The sequence below is a fragment of the Meles meles genome, chromosome 6 (genome assembly GCF_922984935.1).
Source record: "Meles meles chromosome 6, mMelMel3.1 paternal haplotype, whole genome shotgun sequence".
NCBI lineage: Eukaryota > Metazoa > Chordata > Mammalia > Carnivora > Mustelidae > Meles > Meles meles.
The window spans coordinates 111,090,511-111,117,781 of NC_060071.1; the positions used below are offsets into that span (position 1 = coordinate 111,090,511).

Here is a 27,271-nt window from a genome sequence, read left to right on the forward strand (position 1 = left end):
ATTATAAATATCTGATATTATATATTGATTTATTTGTGTGTAAGTCCTCCCAATAAGAATGCAGACAGAAATCTTGTTAGGTTTCAGCACTGTATCCCCAGTGGTGATGGGACAATGCTTGGCATGGATAAAATGGTCAACACATACTTGTTAAGTGAAGGGATGAATGAATGAATGAATGAATGTCAATTCCCAGAGTAAAACCCTCCAATGTTTTCCTGTTGCTTATGGAACAAAATCCTAATTCTTCATCCTAGCATATGAATCCCTGAAAGATCTGGGCCCTGCCCACCTCTGCAACTCTGTTCTATGCCATACTTTTCCTTTGCTCTTATAAAAATTAAGAAAGGTAAACCTCATTAACGTAGAGCCGAGAAGCTAGAAGGGGCCGCTATACCACTCAAAGGCAATTACAGACCTGTCAGTTATAGACCTCAACAGAAGAATCATCAACAGGAAGGGATGATCACTTACATGCCCCAACAGAAAAAGAGGTACATGAATCTTCTAGGAGAAGCTGATGATCTCTGCAACTCAGCCAAGGAGGAACCATCACTAACCAGAACTCTTGCTTTTCTCCAATGGGCTCTCATTCAAAACAACCACTCCTAGCTTCATTTGTCTTATCCATAAAACAATGTTCCTCTCTTCTGTTGGACTTGCCTATGGTTTTACCAGAGATAGCATGTCCTGAATTGGAATGATCTGCTATTCCTGAATAAACCAATGTTTGCTGGCAAAATAACTATTTTTTAAGTCAACATTTCTTTACACCATCTTTAAATTCCTAAATAACACAGCCTTGGGGCCTATGTGCTTGCTTTCTTCTGTACCTGGAGTCTCCTTTTTACCTCTTCCTTCGAATTGTGGGCTCCTTCTACTCATTCAGATCTCAGATCACATGTCACCTCCTGAGAGAGGCCATCCTTGACCCCTTCACACCCAACATTCTATCACTCATTATAGGAGTCAGACTGTGAAATTTCAGACACTATGAAACTGATTTACTTCTTACTGCTTATTTCTTACTAAGGGAAGATGGAGTGGTTTAATAATGACCTCTTGGTTACTGTCCTTTCTGAGGCTAACACCTTGAAGAACATCCATGACCGCTATAATGTAGTCCTAGGTATTGTGTCAGAAACAATATGGTGCCAGTGGGTCAATGGTCTGGCATGTGTCAGGACACTGAACATGTTTTCTTAAGGTGCTTCACTTGTATTCATGACTGATTTTGGTCGAGAAGAAACTTTCAATATGTAAGCTGTAAGAATTTTTGCCTCTGAACCTCAGAGTATATTATTTAACATGATGAAAATAGTTCAGCACTTTGGAGAAAATTACAAAATGGAATAATTTATTGGAATTGAAGGAAATACATTAGACTCTTTGTTTAAGCTTCAGGGTCTGTGGCTAAAATTGTTATAAATGAGAACTTCTCCTGATTCATAATTCACATAATTAGAATTACTAGAATTAGATAGATAATTAGAATCATTATTATTATTATTATCAGAGTGTCACATGGCCAGAGTGCCAGGGGATCACAAGGTGGGGAGGGAGCTGGGTAACCTCTTAGGATAGAAAGAACAAGGAGAAAGGCCTTAGTGACAAGCTAATTTCTCCTAACTTGCCTGTTAATTTTATTCTTATATGTTGTCATTTGACTCAGGTATTATGATGTGAGGCATGTGTGGAGAGAGGAGCTGAACATGGGAGAGAACTTTTTACTAGATCTGGGGACTTTCTCTTTCTTGAACAAACTTTGCTTAGAATGTTTATTTGGAGCAACTGCAGAAAAAAGCCGTTGCCCTAATCCAATGCTGTCAAGTGTACAACCCAAGGTCATAAAACTCCAAGATCATGTCAGCCAGATCTGTCTGTGTCTTATCTTGAAGCTGCTCCAAAACCTCAATGGGCTATGGCTACTGAGAAAAGAAAAAAGGAAATTTCTTAATAATCCCTAAACTCTGGGGGCGCCTGGGTGGCTCAGTGGGTTAAAGCCTCTGCCTTCGGCTCGGGTCATGGTCCCGGGGTCCTGGGACCGAGCACCACATCGGGCTCTCTGCCTGGCCGGGAGCCTGCTTCCTCCTCTCTCTCTGCCTGCCTCTCTGCCTACTTGTGATCTCTGTCTGTCAAATAAATAAATAAATTCTTAAAAAAAAAATCCCTAAACTCTGAATCAAAGCAAGTCTTTTTCATCAGGTCTGCAAACTTAATTTTTACAGGAGGCATGTGCCATGTAAACGGACCTGTATGTACTAGGACATTTCCCTCTTCCTGAAGACTTCCTGAAGTTCTTCTAAAAACAACCACCAGACAACCCCATAGCTTGAGAAAACACAGCTGATAATACAGCTTACCTCTTCAGAGTATCAATATCTTTATATCATTGAATAACAGAACAGTTTTATGATGTATTATCACAAAGACCATAAGGAGGCTTCAGGACTCAGATATGTTGCTACTTCATGTCATAATCTGAGATAAGTCACATCTAATCCATTTGGGGGGCCTCAGTTTCCTTATTTGTTGTCACTACCCAAATCTAAATTTTCATTGCATGGAAATCCATTGTGGATTCATCCCTCCATCTCCTTGTACCTCCTTGGACTGGAAGGCCCTCCTGCCCCTCCTCTTCACCTGTATATTTCCTCCTGCTCCATTCACCTGGGAGCTGCTGGACTCCCAATGCTCCTCAGCACTCTATGTTTCCCTCTCTCAGAATACAAATCACACTGGGGTTGATGGTCATCTGTTCCACTGGAAGGCAGAAACTGTTTTTGTTTGTTTTTTCAGTCCTGGCCTCACCAGTACCTAGGAGAGTGTCTGACCAAAAGAATGTATGTAGCGTGTTTGTTGAGGTCATGGTGCAGTGGATCTTTGAGACCCTTGGAGCTTTTATAGTTGAATGAGTTTGAGGTCTGGTTGGGGAAGGGGGTATTGATTCTAAAATCTTTAGGGAAACAAGACTGGAGGCACTTCCTCTAAGTCCTCTCTGACACCTGGACTTACTGCACGATGAGGATTTAGAGCCCTCACTCCTAATAGGCTTTGGCTCTGTTTTAAGACTTCAGTAAAAGCTCCTGCACCTGACTACTGAAAATTATTTTTTGTAAATCAGAAAGGTTTGTAAATCACTTTTGAGTGGGTAAGAATGCTAGCCACTAGAGGCAGGGGAAGATCCAAGGATCTTGGATCTCATCTTCTCCATCCTGATGCCTCGTGAACACTGAAAAGAGATAGACGTGCAAAGGCTTCCCTTTTGCCACCACAGATGGGGTGGTACAGGGTGGGCTGGAGACACTCCTGCTACCACTCTGGCCCATCACCTGGCTACAGGAGACCCCTTTAAGTCTGAGAGGATATACTGAGTATGGTTTAACACCCTGCCTTGGGTCACAGTAGGACAATTTTCAATCTTGACAAAGATCAGAGCTTAGTGAATTCTGAACTTTTCTAATAAAATAAATCCTCTAAGTTTAAAAAAATAAAACTGTATGGAGAACTTAAAGTTAAAAGAGAAAAATGACCCTGCTGAGGTTGAAGGAAGAGTATTCTTTTTTTTTTTGTTTCCTCTCACTGCCCATGTCCGCCTAAAGACCCTGAAGTGTACCCCGGCCCCCATTCACTGTACAGACTTGGAGCTGGGACGAGAAAAGTGCCATGCCCTGTCCCTGGTGGCCCAGCTGGTCTGGGGAGGACAGGCATGGTGCTCTCTCTGTGATGCCTCCAGGGTCCCGGAAATCCATGTGGGAAGCTAACTAGAAGCAGAGTAGCACCTGCCTCTCTGCTCTGAATGATGGAGTCCTATGAGGCTTTTCCTGTTCCAGTGTGTCATCCTTATCTCTCCCCTCAAATGAAGAAACACTTTACGAGACAAATCTGATAGGACTTCCAGCGAAATCCCAGTTCTCAACCTTTGTACCATGGGCACAGGACTGAAAAAAATTGTATGTTAATTCAATCCAGTTAAACTGAGCCTTAAAGGGACCCTATAGTAAAATATTTTGAATACAAATTCACATTCCTTTAATATTCAGATCTCATGTTCTGCATTTTCCCAAGGCAGGGAATACTAGTTCCCTTACCTGTCCCGGAAGATGGGGGCGTGACGGATCCTGGGCTGTCATCTTCGGGCTCTGAGACGGTGACTGTGGGGACTGTGTCAGGACTTGGTTTCAGACAGACATCTTGCTTCTCGGGGGTCTTCTCCTGGGCCGCGGTTTCAACAGAAGGCTCGATTTCAGTCAGTGTGATTTTGACAGGGGCAGTGATCAGAGGAGCACTGTGCTGTTCTTCAGAGAGATCATCTATGTATGGTGCAAATGTTGACTCTTCAAATAAATGGTCCTTGAGAATTTTTCCCTCCACAGGAACTGGTTTCTCAGGTTCACAGGCCTCTTCAGATTTTGTTGAGATATCAATGTCCTTATTCTTAAAGTCCGAGCCTTTCTCTTCCAACGTGGGGTGATATTGCTCCCGATGTTTCCCCTCCTCTGGCCTGGTTATGTCAATGTATTTATAGGCTTCTGCTTTCATCTGGTCCAGGGGGTCTGCTAAGATCTTGTTCACATCAGTGGACTCTGCAGGAGTCATCTCAATTCCAGAATCAGAACTAAATAAGCCACGAGGCTCCGTCCCAGGCACGTCTGGTAAGGAGGGCCCGGGGGTATTCAACTCCTCAGGGCTCTCAGAAGTGGTGACTTGGCCATTTTCCTTCTGAAGAATTCCCGTGAAATATGTAGAATCCTCCTGAGGTGGGTAACAGATGTTGGAAATCAGAGATGTGTAACACGATCCTTCCCCATCTTTTGATGTTGCTGAAAAGGTGTGCTCCATGGCACCGGAGACATCTGTCGCACCTAGGAATCAAGACAGCAGCAGACAGTGAGTGGGCGTCTGTCTTCGGTTCACTCTCCTGTCTAACCACCCCCTCCCCCCCAACCCCCGTCTTGTGGAGACATTGCGTCCTTCCCCCTGAAGCCCTTGGCGCACACTCAGGTTCATTTTCCTTGTCTCCCTCCCAGCCCACGGAACTGGTATTTTCCTGGGGGCACACAGGTCCACACGAGCTGCCACACCCTGAATAGTTGGGGACATGTCTCAGGGGAGGGGAAAGCTGATGTTTCAAAATCTACTATCTCAGTGTACAGTGACATGGTCCTTCTTGGTATTACTCAGTAGAAGCCTTCTTTGTATCTCAAGTATTATTGACTCTTTAAATAATAGCTGGAATGTAGGCTAATTCAGGTTTGAAGATGCAACAATGGGATGGCTGAGTGGCGAGAGGGGCTCGTCTTGGAGACTCAGCGAGCAGGGAAAGGCCTCAAGACACCCTCTGGCCTGGCCCTTTCAGTCAGGGATACCTGGTTCACCCAGATGGGTGCTGTCCCTTCTCTTTTTAAAGGTCCTCAGAAAAAGGGACTCCTAGTTTTCCCATGGCCTCATCCCAAAGTGGTATCACCTTAATAAGCACTTCCTTATTTCTTCAGTTTTCTCCTCATTTTGTTTCCCTCCTCATTTACCCACCTACTACCCATTTTCTACCATCCAGTAATATTCAAAATGACTCACTAGTAATTTCTTGGTTCCACTAGTGGTGCTAACGGCAAAACAAGTTTCTAAAGTTTGAGTCTATGCAATGTTTTCATCGGGCCTTTATTCTACACATAAAACAGCCAAAAAAATTCACTAATAACAAGCAGAAGAGGGGAACCCTCTATAATTTTTCTTTGTTATAAAATGCTGCCAAAGGAGAAGAAATCTAACATTTATTGAGGCCTTATCTTGTGTTAAGCAGTGGAATTTTACCTAATTCTCACAACTTGTTATAAAGGAAGTCCTGCACTCTCAAAACATTGTATACACACACAAACACACACAAAGCCCTTAGGACACACGCAAAGAATATTCCAAGGCATCAATCCAGAAATGTAAAAAACAGTAGCAGCAGTAATATAATAATATTAATAGCTAATATCTGCATGTTTGCCATGCGTCAAAGACAGTTCCAAGCTTTTAATTAATATTTATTCATTTAATCATCAAAGCAATCCGAGAAGATGGATATTATTATTACCCACATTTTACAGACAAGGAAATCCCAGCCAGGATTCAAACCCAGGAAGTCTCAAAGTCAGGAAACATTCTCTAACACCCTCTGCACCTCCTTAAATCAGTTTGGGAAGGGTTTTTTTTTAAGTAATTTTAAATCAGTTTTATTACAAATAAATTTGAATTTTGTGTTCTCTCTTCTTGGTGGTTCAAGTCACTGGTCTTCTATGGGGAATGAAAAAGCGTATCATGTCTAGCCCCTCCCACCCGGGCATCTGCTATTTTCCTTCCCTGGAGCTCTCTTCTCCCAGACACCCACCTACCTCCCCCCTTCACCACCAAGTCTGCTCAAATGTCACCTTCTTAAGGAAGATGACCCCAACCATTCTCTCTCCAATTGCAACCAACCCTCCCTTCCCTACTCCCTGGCAATCCTGTGTGCTCCTATTCTTCTCTCTACCTTTTCTTTTTCCCACAACACTTGTCTCCTTCTAAAATACCACTTAATTAACCTATTTATTTATTATCTATTTCTTGATTGTTGAGGTTTGTTCTATGAGGGCCGGAATATGAACATTTTGTTCACTAAGGCAGCCCAAAACCTGGAACGGGGCCTGGCACACAGTAAGTGTTCAAATACTTGCCAAATAAAAGAAGGTATTTTGAAGTTTGGAACAAAACACAGATAACAGGATTGTGAGAAGACATGTTGTAATTACTTTAAAGCTTCTTTCTGACAGGGGCTCTGTCCACATGTAGATCTCACTGGAGGCAGGGGAATCAATCCTGAGGTATTTCTCTACACACATCTGGATGTGGGGATTCTCTAGCACAATTCTCTTGACACAATTCCATGTGTTAGTAAGCAAGTATTCACCAGAAAGTGAGGAGGGTCTTGCCCAAGGCTATAAAGAGCCTGGGGGTGTGGGGGTTGGGGAAGAGGATCTTTCTGGGAAAATACACAGTAGGTGGTTTCCAGGCCTGTGACACAGTCATTATCATTCAGCCCCCACTTGGTGTTTCCACTGCAGGGACCATCTCAAGACTCTGGGCCCATACGGCCTCTTCCTGACTCGTCACCCAGTCTCCTGCCTTCAGTTCTCATACTGCACACACTGTCCACTACCCAGCCACTGGCCCCAGGGCTGTGCCCTGCCTCCCCGGAAAATCCTTCAGTTCTGCAGCCGGGAATCTGAGATGATGAGAAGGCCACACGGCCTCACTCACAGGCCTGTCTCTGGTGCTCCTCTCACTGACCTTCCACCCTGGGCACACCAAGCCCTTCCCAATCTCACACACACTCCGCTGGCTTTTCTAGACCTGCCTTCTACTGGCCAGTTTAAACTCTGAGCTCTGCTTAGGTTTAAAAAAATCCATCGCATCACCAAAGCTTTAACTTTCCAATCTTCACAACCAAATCTCTGCCTTTTAACTTCAAACCGTTACAGATAAGTAGCTGTAAATGCTTCCTCCTCCATGATGAATTTGCTGACCATACCTGTCTGGACCTGACCCTTTCCTTTTTGTCCTCCCTGCTCTTTCCTGTCACAGCTAATTTATTCTGCTCAGGTGATGTGGCCATGTTATATCCTACTAACCCATCACCTTTTGGAGTTTGGGCTCATGTCTAACACACTATATTGCACATAGTAGGCACCTGATACAAAATGAACAGACGAATGAATGGACCCATCCATCAAGGAGCAGACTTACTCTATGCGGCTACTGAAAACAAATTAGCACTAACTGATGCAAGTTACAAAGCGGGTGCTTCTAATCTATGATGTGACAGTCTAGATTTAGAGGGTGGGGCCACATCTCAGGAAGGAGAGTGTTTTGATCCCTTGGGCGCTCAGAGAGGGGCCCAGCATCTATCTAGGCAGGAACAAGCATTTCCTGGGAGATTGGCTGAGATAACTGCAGAAGTCCCTTTCAAATTGCTGGGATTTTGACATTGATTGGCTGCTCCCACAGTCAGACAAAACCTCCTTTACTTCTCCCTTACCAGTAAAAGAGAATCAATATAATTTTCCCTGAGGTGATGCCGCAAAGAATAGAGGCTTCCCAGATGTATAGAGATAACTAAAGAAATAAAATCTAGAGCCATTTACATTATTTGCGAGTCTATAAATAGAATCACAGTTAGGAAGAACTCTCATTCCCAAAATTTTTATCCTATCAGTGCTGATCTTGCTCAAAGAGCCCAGCACAAAATTGGAAGGGCCATTTTGCCATACTCTGCAAATACCACCAACTACAGGAAGAAGAACAAAGTCATGGGATGCCTGGTGGCTCAGATGGTTAATGTGTCTAACTTCTGATTTTGGCTCAGGTCATGATCTCAGGGTCATGAGATCGAGCCCCATGACCAGCTTTGTGCACCCAGTGTGGAGTCTGTTTCAGTTTCTCTCTCCCGTTGCCCTCCTCTGGCCACCCCTCATGCTTGCTCTCTAAATAAATAAATAAAATCTTAAAATGAAGAAGGAGAAAAAGAAAGAGAAAAAGAAGGAAAAGAAGAAAAAGAAAGTCATTGTATAAACCACACATTTTGGATGGGACCATGTCAGGACTCTTGTAAAAGCAACAAATAATGTCCCATTTTTTTTTTTTTAAGATTTTATTTATTTATTTGACAGACAGAGATCACAAGTAGGCAGAGAGGCAGGCAGAGAGAGAGGAGGAAACAGGCTCCTTGCTGAGCAGGGAGCCCGACGTGGGGCTCGATCCCAAGACCCTGGGATCATGACCTGAGCCGAAGGCAGAGGCTTTAACCCACTGAGCCACCCAGGCGCCCCTAATGTCCCATTTTCTTAAACTGAGCTAAATACCCTGAAAGTTTCTCTAGGTTATTAACTGACTGAAATGTGTATACATTATATAGTGCCTATCAGATAGAATTCATAAAAACAGAAATTCCTTCTATACAGTAAATTATGTGAGAGCAGAGTCCTGTGGGACTGTTAGAACAGAGAAGCCAAGCTGAGCCTCAGGGCTCAGGAAAGCCAATTAATTCTTGTCAGGGCTTCCTGCAGAGTTGGCAGATGTAAGAACTGAGGCAGGGAGCAAAAGCCATTTGCCCCAGGTTGGAACCAATACTGTTATATTGTTAAATACAAATCCACCAAATAAAAGTGCTTTCTTTGTCTGGGCTAGAAATGACTACTTTCTTTATATAACCAAAGATTCCTTTGGAACATCTGACTTCCTCATTCTCTCTAGCTGTTTCCTTGGTCATCTAGAAGTCTGATTTACATCAAGAGTCAGTGTGTGGACCCACAGATGCTGCCTAGGGAGGCAGATGGACTGCAGGGGATAGCAAATTCAGTTACCTGGATGCATTTAAAATGGGATTGAACTTTAAATTTTCAATTTGCAAGTAACTTTTCAGGAATGTACTTACAATAAAAAACTGAAGGATTCACGCACCTCTAATTCTAGCCGAAAGCTAAGTGGAAGAAGAATGAAAACAAGCTAAAACTGCTGTTTTTGGAGCACATGTGTGGGTAAAATCAGGCTCTTGTATCCACCCATGTCCAAGGTCAGAAGTACTAATCATGTGCTAGACAAATTCAATAATTTCATAAAGGATGGGTGTTTTATTTTATATCTTTAATTCTCAGGAAGTATTGAGGAATGAGATGGTAAAGATGACTTGCAGAAGATGGTCTTACATTTCCCAAGGAAAGCTTCAAGCCTCAGATCCTTTAGTTCTTAAATTCTGACCCATCCTCACAGAATTGAGCTCCTTGGATTGGTGACCTAGAGCTTGGTTTTCTATTCTGCCCTACCATTGTCAGTTGGGAGACTGTGGAAGCCTGTCTGTGCATCAGTTTACTCATTTTGAAAATGGGGGCAGGAGTGGTTCTTCTATTGGGCTGTTACAAGGATTAAATGACGTAATGCTTACTCAGCTCTTCATCTGGCACATAGTATGCCCTCAATAAAGGAGAGCTATAGATTTTATTATTACTTCCATTTTTCAAAGAGGATACCAACCATTTGTAACACATTCCTACCTATCTGTTAGTTTAGAACTTTATCCATAAGGAGGTGTGATTGAGGTCTTTGGGCCACAAGTTACATCTAGCCAGAACATACACCGGTTACTCTCTTGGGTCTGCCTTGGATGCTAGAGTCCCCAGAGAGCAAGGCCATGGCTGTCTGTGCAGCCTCATGAGCAGGTGGTTGTTCCTGGAGTACTATCTAGTGATGCAACAGACATAGATCCCCACATGGACATGGTGATGACTGACCTGAACCTGAAAAGTTGAAATTTACCAAGACAACAGACGGAATAGGAACAGACATATTCAGCGTCCATGGATGAGCTTTTCCTTGTAGATACAGCCCATTCTGACTCCTCAGGGAGATGAGAAGGGGTCTAGGATATAAGATGATACTTTATAACTCAATAAAGCCCTTCATACTGCTTTGAAATGGAAACAGAAAATGCCAGAAAGAAAGAATGATTATACCAGAAGGTTTCTCTGCACAGAGGTACATATGCTCCATTAGAGAAATCTGGTTTACCTTCCCCCAGGATTAAAAACAAAACAAAACAGAAAACATCAATTATTGTTTGAATAGAGCCAATACTTACAGATATGGGGAACATTAATCCAATTAAATTGAGAAATATATTTTTAAAAGGGGAGTGACCAAAAAAAAAAAGAAAAGCTGGAATGTCAGTGGGGGTGGGGAGAGAGATACGCTTAAAATTCAAGAATTAGAGGCCAGAAGCAGTGACCCGGAATGAATCTGCATTCATTTTCCCCACAATCGTTTACCCGTAGGCTGCCCATGTGATGGATGGCTGTAGCCTACACAGAGTTTAGGCTGTAAGGCTTTTTCCCTGAAACTCCCACTCATCTTTCTGAGTGCTGAGATATCAGCAGGCGCACAGTATGGCGGCTGTGACACACTTGACAACAGAGCCATTTATGAGGGATGATTATACCAGGGCCTCTCTGTCATCCAGAAGACATTCTCCTTCTGAAATTAAGTGGTCTGTGATTTAACATGAAAAATGGGTGTTGAAAAATCCAGGTATACCCATTCTTTAAAATGTTATGTATATGATTAGTTAGTAACGTTGAAAGGAAGAAAGAAAGAAAGAGAAAGAAAGAAAAATGAGCCTGCGTTCTCCAGCAAAAGATTCAAAGCCAAAGCTGATGGCAGATTTGGGGATTAAGAAGATAAGTAACTATTCCATCTTTCCCCAATTTCCTGCCTTATTTAAAGCTTGCCTGTCAGGATAATAGATTTAGCTGTTGAGATTGCAAAATTAATGTTTAATAAAAAATGATTCAGCAAGTTTTTGGGTCTTTTGTGGGTGTGTTTTCCCCCCATATGAAAAGCCAGGACTTGCACTGCCTTTACTTTAGCAGAAAATTCTGTTAGAGGAAAGAATTTTTATTTTAACAGAAAATTCTGTTAGAGGAAAAAACCTGGCCTGGCAGACAAACCACGATCTAAGTTTCTCTGACAGTTCTCAGCAGTGCCTTGGAAAGCACAAAGCTGCAGAGCACCAAGATGGAATGTGAGTGGGAATTCTGATGAGCTTGGAAGTATGGGATATAGTTTGCCTGCTGTCCAAAGGTGAAAATGTAATTCTATGACCTTCTTTGGGGGATAATCATTTATGGGAGGAAAGGGGAGGTAAATATTTGGAATGTACTTAGATCTTAAGAAAAAGTCCTTCAAATCCTATACAGACTTCCCGTTGCCTTTTTAAATAGCCTTATTGATTATGTGAATTATATTCACAAACCATAAAATTCCCTCGTAAAGTGTAGAGTCCAGTAGTTTTTGTATATTCAGAGTTATACAACCATCATCACTATCTAATGTACCCCCCTAATTCAGATGCATTCTACCTTGAGGCTTTCAATACAGAGAAAGCTCTCAGTTACCCCAGTTAGCCAGGCCATCCAAAGAATTACCTTTGGGACATTAAACAAGAGCCATCCCATCCTATTTATCACTTGTTGATAGAACATTGCTCTCTGATTTCCAAAGAGGAAAATAACTGGTTTTGGTCACATGACTTCAATGTTATGTATACATGAATAGTAGGAAAAAAAGGTATACTATAAATTTGTTTGTATATTCTTGGTCCTTTTGCTCTCTCCCCCCACATAGAATTATCTAGCTAATCCCCATAGCTCCTTTTACATGATCTTTCTCCCTTACTTTCCATTCCATGGCTACCTTCTCAGCTGGACTCTAACCACCTTCCCCTTGAACGACTGATAAGTTCCAAGCGTCTGGCTTCCAGCTTCACCTCTTCTGTGTGCCACTCTGCACATGGCTACCTTATTTCTCTCCCTAAAACACTACTTTCACATGTCACTTCTCTACTCCAAAGTCTCTGGTGGCTGTCTCTACCCATGCTTTTGCTTAGAACTCAGGATCCTCTTCAGTGAGGTCCCAGTCTGCCTTTATGGTTTTATATCTGAGCCTGTTCAGGAAACACATTTGATCAAGTCCACAAACATGAGGTTTTCAACTTCTATAACCCTTACTCAAGCCCTTCCCTTCAACTTAAGGGGTCATTTACTCCTCCCCAAATCCAAATAAAGTCACGGAAGATGTCTCATCTCCTCTAGGAAGTCTCTCCTTACCTCTCCACTTCTCAGTGCTTTCTCCCTCATCCCCGCTCCAAGGGCCATGACCATTTCTTTAGGGCTCATTGGCTTTTCTGCCTTTGTTGTCAGCTCTTTTTCTGTATACTTGTGGAAACCTGTGTCTTATACTTCTTCATACCCCTGAGTTGCTAGCACTGTGCTTTACACATAGTACACACTCGGTAATTACTGACTGGATGACTACCTCCATATTACCATCTGAATGAGTCACATTCAAGAGCATTTAGAATGAGCTTTTAATGTATTTAATCCAATTTTTAAAATTTACTGAACACTTAACCATTGCAAAGCACCGGAATGAAGGACATTCTTATGCTTACGTAGGCTTAGTAACCTGCTGTATCACAAACATTCACCATGAAACCATTGTTTGTAAATAGGAATTCAGGTCCCCCTGGCTGCTTATGGCAATGAGGCTAGAGGGGATCATAACTAGAGCAGGGAGGTCTCATATGGAGCCCGGTCATTTAATATATTCTGATTCATCTTTCTGGTCAGTCATGGTGTTATCAGAAAAAAAAATAAAGAAGGAACAAAATGGTTTTTTGAGGGGCGCCTGGGTGGCTCGTCAGTTAAGTGACTGACTCTTGATTTCAGCTCAGGCCATGATCTCAGGGTCATGAGATCAAGCATCCCCCTATCCCCAACCTTTGGGCTCCATGCTCAGCAGGCAATCTGCTTAAGATTCTCTCTCTCCCTTTCCCTCTGATCCTCCAACCTTGCGAGTACTCTCTCTCTAAAAAATAAAAAGCGGCGGGGCGGGGGGTGGGGGGGCATTGGTGATAGTTCCTTTGAGGTCATCTAATCTCAGAATCTCATCTACGAGATTAAGATTGACTATTTCCCGACTTTAGTTTGAATATTTGAAATGACAGCATCTCACTGCTTGCTTTACAAATCTAGTTATTAGTAAGTGTTATAGTCAAGATCCTATGCCCTGGGGTGAAATGCAGGACTTTGAATACTAACTCCAACATTTACTGGCTGTGTGAACACGGCAGATTTCCTAATGCCTTTGTGCTTCAGTTTCGTCTATTAACAATAATTACCACCTCCTAGGATTTTTACAAAGACTAAATGAGATATTGGAATCAGAGCACTAAGCATCATGCTGATACATATGAAGGACTCACTATTGTTTTTAAAATTTAACTTAAATATACCTCCCTATTGTTTTCAGCCTTTAGTCCCAGGTTTGTCTTCATATTCTATTAGTGGAAACAGACACCTCAAATAATTAGTAAACAATATGGCATATAAAGAGCTAATCTCCCTAAAATATAGTGAATTCCTTTCTAGAAATCAAGAAGAAAAAGCCATCAATCCATTTACTTAATAATAGACAAAGGACAAGAACAAATACTTTGCATGGAAAAGTCAATATAAATAACCTCAGAATATAAAAATGCAAGTTAACACAACCCTTAAAATAACATTTCTCCGTTTTCAGACTGGGTAAAACTCAAAAAATGTTTGGCTATACACTCTTTGGTGAGACTGGGGGAAAAAGGCATTCTCGTACCAAAACACAGGCTTGTAGGATTGGAATATTATATATACCCCTAGGGAGGGTAATTTGGCAGTGTCTCTCCACATTATAAACTCATTTTCTTTTTGAACAAGCACTCTTACAGAAATTATTCTACAGACATACTTGCACATGTTTAAAAGTGAATGTGAACAAAGCCATTCATCACAGCATAGTTTGAAATAACAAAAACTGGAGTCAACTCAAATATCCAGGATCAGGGCCTAGTCAAACAAATTATGTACTTCTTCACACAGAATACTGTGTGGTTGTACAAAGGCAGGAAGATAACATCCATGTACTGATATAGAAAGATTTCCAGGTAAATATTGTTAAGTGAGAAGATGCACAAAATAGGTTATAGATATAAACAAGATATATAGAATGCCAACTTTCTTGTAAGCAAAGGGGAAAATAAGAATATATATTTGTCATTTTTTTATATCTGCATAAAGAAACACTGGAAAAAACCTTAAGAAATTATTTATTAACCATGGGTTGCAACAGGATAGAGAGTAATACAAATAGAAGGGAGAATTTTCATTGTGTCCTTCTCTTTAAAAACAATTTTCCTTTTTCCAAAAGAATGCATACTATTTAAGATATTAATTTCATTTTGAAAAAAAGAAAAAGAAAACAATGCAGAATGAGATACTAATGTAATCATGTGGCACAAGCTCTAATGGGAAGCCCCAACCCAGCTTCCTTGCTGCACATGACAGACAAAGATGTGAAGACAGGGAGGTCCTCTCTTCAGTCTGATGGCTCAGACTAAAACCTCATTTTCTCCTTTACATGTTGTGCTCTCTTCCCACTGAGTTCTGAGGAGACACAGACTACAACTCGTGCTCATTGCTTCCCTGGCACTAGGCACACTTGCCAGCAAATAGATTTTATTTTGTAAATACTTACAGAATGAACAAATGTTGTTTCCAAGCTCATCATACTGGTTTCCAAGGGGGGATGGATACACTGTAGTTTGTCCTCTTCCCTTTAAAATCTGAGCTGGACCTGACTACAAGTTGATGAGTAGAGTGAGACAGTGAGACCATTTTCCCTACCAGTTTTGATTCCCTTGACTTAAATTTCCTTTTTATTCACTTTTTAATTTCACTTAATTTTAATTCCAGTATAGTTAACATATAGTGTTATATTAGTTTCCGGCTTATAACATAGTGATTCAGCACTTCTATACATCAGCTGGTGCTCATCAGGACAAGTGTGCTCCGTAATCCCCATCCCTCTACCCACCTGCCCTCTGGTCACCATCAGTTTGTTCTCTAGAGTTAAGAGTTTGTTTCTTGGTTCACAAATTTTTACAGCTGCTACCCTCCACTCTTAGCTCATGTTGCTTTTGCAGCTAACCAAACCATGTGGATAATATAAGGTATTTTTCCCCCTCTAAATACTGCATAATTTCGGGGCACCTGGGTGGCTCAGTGGGTTAAGCCGCTGCCTTCGTCTCAGGTCATGATCTCAGGGTCCTGGGATCGAGTCCCGCATCGGGCTCTCTGCTCAGCGGGGAGCCTGCTTCCCTCTCTCTCTCTCTCTGCCTGCCTCTCTGCCTTGTTGTGATTTCTCTCTGTCAAATAAATAAATAAAATCTTTAAAAAATAAATAAATAAATAAATAAATACTGCATAATTTCACAATGTAGTTTTAACCATAGTACTGGGTGTACTTCATAACCTTGAAAGACATCAAAGACAGAGGCAAAGAATATTCATGATAATGATGCCTATGACTTGCATCTATCACTTTGTGATAGTGAAGTGATAGTGATAGTGAAGAAGACCCTGGAAAGGGTATTTGCCTCAGTCTGGAATAATACCCCAAATCAAGCTAATGCTGATGCTGGACTTAGGATCTTCTCATTAGAATGTGTCTAATAAAGGGAAATGTATGGTCCCAAAGACTGGGGCCATCCTTGTAGGGCTATCCCCAGTCCACACTGTCTTGACAAAAAAAAAAAAAAAAAAAAAAAAGATCTTCTTCAGGTGGACACAGATCTACACCACAGGCTTGCAACCTCTGCAAAAGGTCTTGGGTTTTGGGCCAGTGTTGGGCATTGAACATAGGTCACAGAGATCCCTGGGATCTAAAACAATGTCATGGAAAGCTGTGAGAGGTACACAAGGAAGGACAAATGAGGATGTCAACTGAGGGAAACTAGTGGTAGAAAGATGACATGGTGTGTCACGTGTCTTGATGTGGTATGAAGTATGCTACAGCATGCCATGGCATGGTGTGGTGTGTGGTGTGGTGCCATGTGCCATGCCATGGTGGCATGATACAACATGGCGTATGGTGTGCTGGGCTTCCGGGTATGGCATTTGGGACAGAAAAATCACAGGCGTCAAGAGGACTTGGAGTTCCATCTCTATCAACTTATTGACATTTACCAGCATTAAACTCTCAGGAAAAGAGGAAGTTAACCACAATAACTAACATTTAAGTTACATGCTTACTATGCTCCAAACAAGATAATTGAGCAGATTGTCTCATTTTAAGCTTTAACAGTTTATGAGACTTTTTTTTTTTTTTTTTTTTTTAACCATACTCAGGCTATTGATGGAGATACTGGAGCCTTGAGAGGTCAAGGAATTTGCTCTGAGGAACACAACCAGAAACGACAGGACCAGAACCTGGATTTAGGGCTAATCGGACTGCAAAGCAGATGCCATTAGCACTATTCTCAGAATTGCCTGGAGGATTAAAGTAGACTAAACAGTTTGTGACTGCCTTCTTAAGCAAAGCTAGATGGATCTAATTTGGAGTCACGTCACAGCTAATAACGCAGCCAAGTAGAAAGAAATGGTCTCTGCACAGTCTCTGCACAAGGCAGACTCAATGGCTGATCAATGTTCATTCCTTACATAAATCGTTAAGTGGTTGTGGCAAGAAAGTGTGTGTTCTAGTACTTAGGATTTAACTGAGAGTATATCAAAGTGGATATTAAAAATTCTTAGGCTGACTGCCTTTTTGAGGTATGTGGGTAGAAGAGAAGGCTTTTATTTTGAAATATGATTATCATTAGCTACCATTTTGCCTTTATACAGCATTTCTTCTTCCTCAGGTTTTCAAAATCTAACTCCTATGTTTTGCGACTCATGCAATATTTGAAATTTAATTTGGGGTTTTGAGCATTCCTAATTTCAAACATTATCTCATATTGGAACATATCTTATAAAACAGAAATATGTGAATGGTATCTTGGGACAAATTAGCTTAAAATTGGAATTTGGGACACATCAGTTGGCAGATCCTTTGACTTTCACACACACACATACATGGAGTCAAGATCAAAATATATATAGAGAGAATTTATTCTACTAGGTGTACAGAAAATAGCCCCAGACGTAGCCATACTAACCAACGAAAGTGACAAAAAGATTAATGTCCTTTTATCAACAGAACATCCATTTTGCTCCTCTGAGCTCTCTGATCTGTGGGCTGAGGTAAACTGTGTCCTTCAAACAAGACCATAACTCAGCCACTGATGTGCCTGAGTTTGGGAGCATTTATCCAAGTGGCTCTCAGTGCTAAGTCAGGAAACTATAGCAAGATTTCTTTTCTTCCCACTTTCTTTCCTTTTATCCCCAGGAAGAAAAAGGACAGTAAACAACAAGCAATAAATTCAAAACAGACATAATTTCTGAAATTCATATAAAATTTCAATCATCTGCACATTCCAAGGGGGTAACTAAAATATTGGGTTTTTCTAATGTGATCTATAAATATATATAAATATAGTGTGATCAATAAAAATACATTGTGGGGTTTCTCTTTAATTTTTTTTTTTTTAAGTAGGCTCTATGCTGGGCTTGAACTCATGACCCTGAGAGTAAGACCTAAGCTGAGATCAAGAGTCAGATGCTAAACTGACTGAGCCACCCAGGTACCACTATATTGTGTTTTTAGGAATTTTTTTTTTCAAAGATTTTATTTATTTATTTGACAGACAGACATCACAAGTAGGCAGAGAAGCAGGCAGAGAAAAGCAGGGAGCTGAGCAGAGAGCCCGATGCGGGCCTCAATCCCAGGACCCTGGGATCATGACCTGAGCCAAAGCCAGAGGCTTTAACCCACTGAGCCACCCAGATGCCCCATTTTTAGGAATTTGGAGAAGGGTTGCTATTGAGAGAATAGAGACTTGCTTGGGGGATTTGAAAATAGGTATCATTTTAGAGAGGCAAAGGGAAGCAATTGGAAGCTATTTTAGGGGAAGAAATAATAGCAAAGTCAGGGGCAAAATAATGAGCAGGAAAGACTCTCAATTCCAACAGGAGAGTTTGGGAACCAGAGCAAACTCCAGTCAGAAGGAGTGGCTGGGATTATGGAGCCAGCATGAGGGCTTTATAAAGGTGAGGGGATCCAGTGATTGTTTTAGAGCAATTAGTCCAAAACTAGCTTCCACAGTGGTGACATATAGTTTTGGAGGGCATGTCAAATAAATTTGTGATTTTTTTAAATTATAAAAGTAGTAATACATGATCAGTATACATTTTTTTTTTTTTAATATAGACATACACAAGTTAGAAAGTTACAGTTCCTATCCCCACTTCTGGGTCTCTCGGAGAGAGAGAAAGAGACCTACTTTATATTTGAAAAATCAGTATTCCACAGAATGAATGTTCTAAAATTCATTTAAGCATTCCCCTTCTGTTGGACATTTATGATGTCACCATTCTTTTGCTGTTCTAATTATGGCAATGAACATCTTTTGAGTATATGACTTTTTGATAGGGCCACTGAGGTTCAAGAATGTAAATAGCTTTAACTGTCTTTCTACTTTACTACACAGCTATTTGAAAATGGCCTAGTAAAACATTCTTCTATGTGTCAAAATGGAAGAATTAGAAGAAAACAAAGCAAAGAAGGAGCAGGAGTCAACCGTCCAGAGACTAAGAAAAAGAGTGGTTCCACCAGATGCTATGAAAAACAAGAACCATACACCAGGACTTGCATAGAAGTACAGCCTGGAATTCCAGACCTCAAACCCAATAGCTCTGAGAGACTGGAGAAGGTGGGTTCAAAAGAAAGACTTTAACACGGAAGTTCCTGATAGGGAAGCATCACAGGGTTGAAGAGATTGAAGCTCCGTCTTGAAGATGTGGAGAATTCATACAGGCTAAAAAATAGGTAAAGTATTTCTTTTTTTTTTTTTTAAGATTTTATTTATTTGAGAGAGAGAGAAAGCACGAGAAGGGGAGGGGGTCAGAAGGAGAAGCAGACTCCCCATTGAGCAGAGAGCTTGATGTGGGACTCGATCCCAGGACTCCAGGATCATGACCTGAGCCAAAGGCAGTCACCCAACCAAGCCACCCAGGCACCCCTGGTAAATTATTTCTAAGAATGGAAGTGTTGGCGCTTTGATGTTCAGTCAAACACATTCACAGAGTTATGTGAATTTCTAGATATTCCATCTGAAGTTTGGACACCATCTCAAAGTCATCTTTTTTGAATAGTCTGAAATAAATCTGTTGTGTTTGAGGTGAAAAAGATGATTCCTTAAACAAGCTAGTATGTGAACAGTTAAAACTGTCTGAGTAAAACCACAAATAAATAAGAGCTTACAGGGGCTACTGCATTTCTTTGTTCTGTAAGATCCATTAAATGAGAGCAGAAGCCTCCATCAAATGTGTCCTGGAAGAGGAACCAGCGACCAATTACTCTGTCAATAATTCGATATAAGCATTAAATTTTCATAGTTTTTAAAAACTCTTTAAGACAATCTGCAGGACATCATCTCTGGCATCTGGTGTTTGGAACCCTCTAATCATGACTCCTACAAACTGTTCCAGTTAAGGACTGAATTAACAGATTGGGCCACAAACAAAAGTCAATTCTATTTAAGTGTGTGTTTTTAAAAAATTGGTTAACAATTAGCTGGAACTTAAATCTGTCCCTCAACACAAAGTAGTTTTTCAAAATAAATGCTTCTTGAAGAGAGCAGTTGGAAAGAAAAGAGAGAATCAAGTTTCCTCTTTCTTAAAGTGTGTAGAAACAGGCCGGAGTCGATGTATTGTTTCTGTTTTGTTATCTTTGCTCCAAACTCATGGGTATTAGTCAAACCTATTACAGTTGTTTGAACAAAGTGGGGGTTGGGGCACCGACTCCTGCACAGTCAAAAATCCACATATAACTTTTGAGTCCCCCAAAACTTAATTACTAGTAGCCCACTGTTGACTAGAAGCCTCACCAGTAACATAAACAATTAACACACACTGTGTATGTTCTACGGGTTATATTCTGCATTCTTACGACTAAATAAGTAGAGAAAAGAAAATAGTAAGTTATTTTGAGAAAATCATAACAGAAAATACATTTATAGTACTGTACTGTATTTATCCAAAAATTCTCGTATCAGTGGACCCTTCCGGTTCAAATCTAGGTTGTTCAAAGGTCAACTGTATTTTTTATTTACCTGGAAGTTTGTAAGGCAGATGCTCTTATATTTTGAAAAGAAACCACAGGTTAAAACAGCTATACAATTGCCTGTTAGCTGTTGCTAATTTGTCAGAAGATCTCAGAGAGACCCTTGAAAATGATACTCATTAAGGGAATTCTGGTTTTTTCCTAAGTTTTGTTTGTTTGTTTTTTAATTTATTTGAGAGAGGGAGTGGGTGTGCTCGCGCACAACCTGGGGAGTGGGGCAGGGAGAGGAACAAGCAGACTCTGTGCTGAGCTCAGGGCCCGGGGAAGTTGATTCTTTGGACCCTGAGATTATGACCTGAACTGAAATCAAGAGTCTGTCTCTTAACCGAGCCCCCGAGGCATCCCTAAAAGAATGTTTTAATACTTCAGATTTCTTCCATGAATAGCAAAATTAACAGTTTCAGTATTATTTCTTAAAATATGTTTATATCTTACACATGAATCTTTTCTTCTTGACTGAAAAAAATGAAGGAAAATTTATCATTTGTTGACTACTTGCTATGTGCCTGCCAGTCACTCTGCTAATGCTTAAAGTTTCCAGCATGTCAATCAATAAGTATTCTAAAGTCAAACATAATAATGATATAACAAACCTAATTTTTCTTTAAAAACATAAACAAACAAAAACACAACTATGTAGGCATGGCAGGGACTGCTAATTGTTCCCCCCATGTCTATTCTGTCCCTCTCTCCTTTAGCAATAGACAACCTCCACCCCCCACGAATTTACCATATGGTCACCCAGTTAAATACTACACTCCCCAACCTCCCTCTAGGTATGGCCATATGACAAGGATGTAAATGAAAGCTATGTGTGTTGTTTCTGGATCCTGTCTTTAAAGAAGAAGCTGGTTACCCTCCATCCTCTCTTTGCCCTTTCCATGGGCTAGCCCACCAACAGTGTCCCACTGAGCCAGCTTTAGCAATGCAGATGGAGGCAACACATGAGGGGGTGATGGACAACAAAACAGCAGGAATCAAGTCCTGGATCACCTCCTGGGACAGACCCTCACCCACTTCTGGACTGTTACATAAGAGAGAAATAAAATTCTATCTAGCTAGTTTGAGCCACTCTATTTTTGTATCTCTTTGTTATAGCAGCTTAGGTTGTTCTCTAATTAATACAGCAGATAAATCAAGTAAGTTATAGTTATAAGTGCTTTGAAGGAAACAAACAAAAAATAAAAGGCTGAGCAGTCATCTTGGTTTGGTTAGGACCAAGGAGTTTTCCAGGACATAAGACTTTCAGTGCTAAAAGTGGGAGTGTCTTGGATAAATGGAAACAAGTGGACGATCCTGTAAGTAGGTGAAGAATCTGACCCTGGGTAGTTGCATTCTAAAGCAATTTTTTTTAAAAGATTTTATTTATTTATTTGAGAGGGAAAGAGAGAGCAAGCATGCATACATTTAAGCATGAGCGGGGGAAGGGGGAGAGGGCAAGGGAGAAGCAGACTCCCCCACTGGGGAGGGAGCCCCATGCAGGACTTGATCCCCAGGACCCTGGGATCATGACCTGAGCCAAAGACAGATGCTTAACCAACTGAGCCACCCAGGTGCCCTAAAGCAATTCTTTTTTTTTTTTTTTTTTTTAAGCAATTGCTTTTAATCACAATGTCACACTGCTTGATTTTTTAAATGTGTTCATTATTGTTACAGACTGAATGTAACTCTCCCAAATTTACATGTTGAAACCCTCCCCTCCAAGGTGATGTGAACTTTGGGGTGGTAGTTAGACTTAGACGAGATCTTGAGGGCAGAGCTCTCATGACTGAGATTAGTGCCCATCAGTTGTGAGAGTGCTTGCTGCTGTCTGCTCTCCACCCTGGGAGGACAGAGCGAGAGGTCTGCAACCCAGGAGAGGACCCTCACCAAAACTGGACCACGCTGCACCCTACCTCAGACTTCCAGCCTCCATAAACTGTGAGAAATAAATTTTTGTTGTTTATAAGCTTCCCATTGCAGGGTATTTTGTTAGAGCAGCCTGAGCTGATGAAGGCAATCACTACAGAGAACGAAAATTCTCTCTAGGGTATTTGGTAAATGGTAAGTGAAAACAGTGATAGCCAGAAAAGTCCTTTACATGAAGTCATCACATTATGCACTGCAATCTCGCCATTAAGGGTTTTTCAAAACACTATTAACATATGTACTTTAAGAGAGATGTTTGCTTTGTTTTGAGAGAGAGAGAGAGCTCGGGGTGGGGGAAATAGGGACAAAGGGAGAGAGAGACTCCACAGCCAGTGTGTAGCCCAAGTGAGGTTCAATCTCACTACCCTGAGATCATTCGTTACCTGAGCTGAAATCAAGAGTCAGATGCTTAACGGACTGAACCACCCAGGTGCCTCTAAGGAAGACATTTTTTTAAATTTGGCACCTGAATAAAGTCAGTATTAAAACATAACAAGCATTTATTAGGCTCTATATTATAAACACGAATATGAAGATTCACTATCAAACCTCATTAGAAATGAAATACATTTTTTGTGAACACTTTGCCCAGCAATGAGTTATTTTGCCTCTAGAATCCCAGAATAGCTGACAAGAACTGTGTTGGGAAGACTGAAGGAGCAGGCCTGCTCCTTGCAGAACCCCTCCCATGGGACAAGAACCTGAGAAAGCAGAACGCACAAATGCAGTCTCAAAAGATCAGCCATGCAGATCTTGCTTTGTACTAAGAGTAAACTTAAAACAGAAGTAAAAGAAAAAGAGTTATTTCTCTTTGCTTTTATCAAGTAATAGTCTTACGTCATCTCTGTAAACACCATACACCTAAGGCACCTCTTGGCTGGTTCGAGGGGAAAAAATCCACCTTGATTTATCATGTGGTTACTGGGAGCCCATCTGCAGAAGACACTGCATCCACAAGCACTTCTTTTTTTAAAGACTTTATTTATTTATTTGACAGAGAGAGATCACAAGTAGGCAGAAAGGCAGGTAGAGAGAGAGGGGGAAGCAGGCTCCCTACTGAGCAGAGAGCCCCATGCGGGGCTCGATTCCAGGACCCTGAGATCATGACCTGAGCCCAAGGCAGAGGCTTTAACCTACACTGAGTCATCCAGGCACCCCCTCAAGCACTTCTCACAATACCAATGGCTGAAGCGGTCTCCTGCTGCCCTCCAGGAGTTTACGGTACATCGGCTGCCGCAGGGATGAAAGGTAATGGACAGAAGATACAGGAAGAGGGCATCTGGGTGGCTCAGTTGTTAAGCATCTGCCTTTGGCTTAGGTTATGATCCCAGGGTCCTGGGAGGAACCCAGCATGGGCTTCCCAGCTGGGCGGGAAGCCTGCTTCTTCCTCTCCCACTCCTCTTGTCCGTGTTCCCTCTCTTGCTGTGTCTCTGTCAAATTAAATAAATAAAATCTTAAAAAAAAAAAAAAAAGAATTGTGCAATGACATGAGCTCTTCTTCTATCAAAGTCACTGATCATCAGCAGGCTCTGTATTTTGAGTTATTTCTCTAAAAGTTGTGATGGACTCATGATGACCCTTTTACATTTTCATTCTCCAACTGACATTTTGGTCAAATATTTGCAGAATGGCAGAGTAGGAGCAGAGAGCCACCCGTATGGAACCCATCAAAGTCGGAGGCCTCTGTAAGGATCTTCAGTGGGCTTCTCACCAAACAGGCTAAGAATAACCAAGAGTTGGCTGGTAGATCCATCAGTCTGAACTATGTACACACAAGGGGTGCATGCTTTGCTTTCTAAGGTGCCAAGTTGGCTCCTTAACTTTTACAAAATTAAAATCCAAATGCATCTGTGAGTACCAGGGAGGTGTGTGAATCATAAGCATGAATAAAATGTCATGCCTAAATTAAGTCTTATCATCAAATAGTATTTATTAAACGCCCACATACTGCATAGGCATGGCAGTGTTCGAGGTGCATTAGCAAAAGAATGCTGTATCTTCAGCCATGAAAATACTTCATAATACAAAACCCAACTGCTGCTGGAGGCCATAAAGATTTTTTCACTGTCACTATTCTCACCATAAATTTCAAGTAAACAGAGGAATGGGGTAACTTCTCCCATATGGTAGAATCATCACTGGAGTGCTTCATGTTTGATTATCCTTATCAGTAAATAAAAGGCTTATATGCAAGTCCAATTATGCTTCCTGTGGATATGACAAGACTCAGAAGAATTACTCATGTATGGCTTCACGTCATTTTGCACTGTGCTTTTTTAAAATTATGAGACCACAAAAAAATGCAGTGAGAAGGAACGACTACATTAAAATTGCCGAAGAACCATTTTATTTTAGACTTGAGTATACTATTCATTATTTATTGTTATTGCCGTTTATAATCACATCTGAGAATACATAGACTAAAATATTTCATAAAAGCTCAACAAATAGAACAACTGAAGACATCAGCACTGAAATGACTTTTTCTATCTGGAGGCCTAGGACACATATAATTACTGGGAAAATAAAATTTTTAGTCAGTCAACTGATGCTTCATTTACAGAACATCAAAAAAATCTGCTTTTAGATCACGTAATTGGTTTTTAAAAAACTAAACTGTATTAATCAACCTGTTGTTTCCACATTTTGAGAATGATCCTGGGATAGTCTTACTTTTGAATGAGTTATGCTATCCCTCAGGGATTTTTTTTTTTATAACTCCTTAGTTACTTTCATTTACAAATGCACTCACTATAAGTCAATTCCATTGTTCAACTTATCAACAATTACGTTTAACTGTCTTCAAGGTGCTCAGCACTCTACTTGGAAATTAAGATTCCGAAGAAGCAAAAGAAGGTCAAAATAACAGCTTTTCCAAATTAAGTTCCATGACAGCCTAATTCCTTCCTCTCTTCCCATGCGATCTAAGAAAAAAAAAAAGGTGCAATAAGAGGAAATCTTCGCTTCTAGCTGATTCTTCTGCTAACATGATGCTAAATCAGGCAACTATGACTAGGCATCTCTTTTAGGTTCTTGCTAAGCTCAAGGAAGCTCCTAGGCTGTGAAAAACACTCACCCCCTAAGATGAATGAGACTGAGACACAGCTCTTGTCCTTCATTATTTAATATCTCAGGTTCTCAAAAATGTAGGCAACCCACTAATAAAATCCTTATTGTCAATAAGGAGCTCTTTTTGCCATTTTAGTTATGACAAAATTTAAAGCTTAGAAAAAAATTAAAAGATTTGTTATTTAATGAAATCCTATGGTCAAGTCTGTGGGTCCCTGTGACTGAACTTCAGGTAAATGGTCAGCTCTTTGGTACACCAGTCACTGTGCTCCTTTGGATGAGGATCAAGTGGTGCCCAATTCATACTGCATTCTGTCTCTAATGAATACTGACTGTTACAGAAAAATTCCAGAGCAATGAATTTCACATGGCTTGCTCTAAATTAGCATAATAGTAAATTTGTTAGCTAAAGGATCTAATTCCTTACCTTAAGGTAGATCATAAATTAGGCCTTAACCACATTATTCTCTCCTGAAGTATTTGCAGTGGTTCCTCAGGTAAGAAGAGACCCAAAGACAGTTAAGTTCAAATCTGTGAGTTGTATTTCAAAGGGTATTCTATCTCATTAGCTATAAAACTATTAGAACTATTACCATGCCTAGTCATATTAGAAAAAATATCCTCACCATTTATTTCTTGTTGCAGTAAAAAGAATACCATATTAAGCCCGATTAAGAAAAAACTAAAGGTAGTATTAAATCATGTAATTTACTGCTGTGGTTCCAAGAAAAAAATGAGGTAGTATTCTATCTCTACTATGTACATTCTGATGTCAAAAACTGATTTCTGAAAAATAAACCAGCACGGCAAAGGCAACTCACTTTAAACAAATAACAATACTTATTTACAGGGAATAAATATTCTCATTTTGGATTAAACCTTTAAATACCTCACAAAAGCTAAAATTTCCATAATCAAGTATCAAAAATAGTTGTTCTATCACATGAAGAGTCTCCTGAAAACACAGCTGTGTCCTCACCTGAGCTACCAATTCATCCCTCTCTGTCTAAGATTCAGTGGGGACGAGGGTACGACACAGGCTCTCAGAAGTAGGTGGGAGCGTTGTCATTCCTCAGGTGTGCAGGGGATGATACAGCTTGGCTTTTCATTTACTGTCTTTCTTCTCCTTTCTACCCTGCTTTCTGACAATCTCATTAATTATCATATACAAGAGAAGATGAAAGAAAAGGACAAGACAGGAAAAGAAAGGAATATTCAGCTCATCCTCTGGTACTTCATTTTTGGCATATTCAGGAAGGGATAGCATAACAGGATGATGGGATATAGTGACTGAAAGAAGGATTTTAGATTATCTGAAGCGTTTGGTTTTTTTTTTTTTTAAGTTTTTAAAAAGATTTTACTTATTTGGGCGCCTGGGTGGCTCAGTTGGTTAAGCAACTGCCTTCGGCTCAGGTCATGATCCTGGGGTCCTGGGATCGAGTCTCACATCAGGCTCCCAGATCCAAGAGGAGTCTGCTTCTCACTCTGATCTTCTCCCCTCTCATGCTCTCTCTCACTGTCTCTCTCTCAAGTAAATAAATAAAATCTTAAAAAAAAAAAAAAAAAGATTTTACTTATTTGTCAGAGAGAGAGCACAAGCTGGGGGAATGGCAGGCCAAGGGAG

General features: G+C 40.8%; 1 protein-coding gene across 1 annotated transcript in view; it reads right to left on the reverse strand.

Annotated features, from left to right (window-relative positions):
• RTN1 (reticulon 1) overlaps positions 1–27,271 on the reverse strand; it is a 218,938-nt gene that overhangs the window by 95,049 nt on the left and 96,618 nt on the right. The window contains exon 2 of the mRNA XM_046010288.1: positions 4,092–4,865. Coding sequence (XP_045866244.1) covers positions 4,092–4,865 — 774 coding nt within the window. The remainder of the gene's footprint in view (positions 1–4,091; positions 4,866–27,271) is intronic.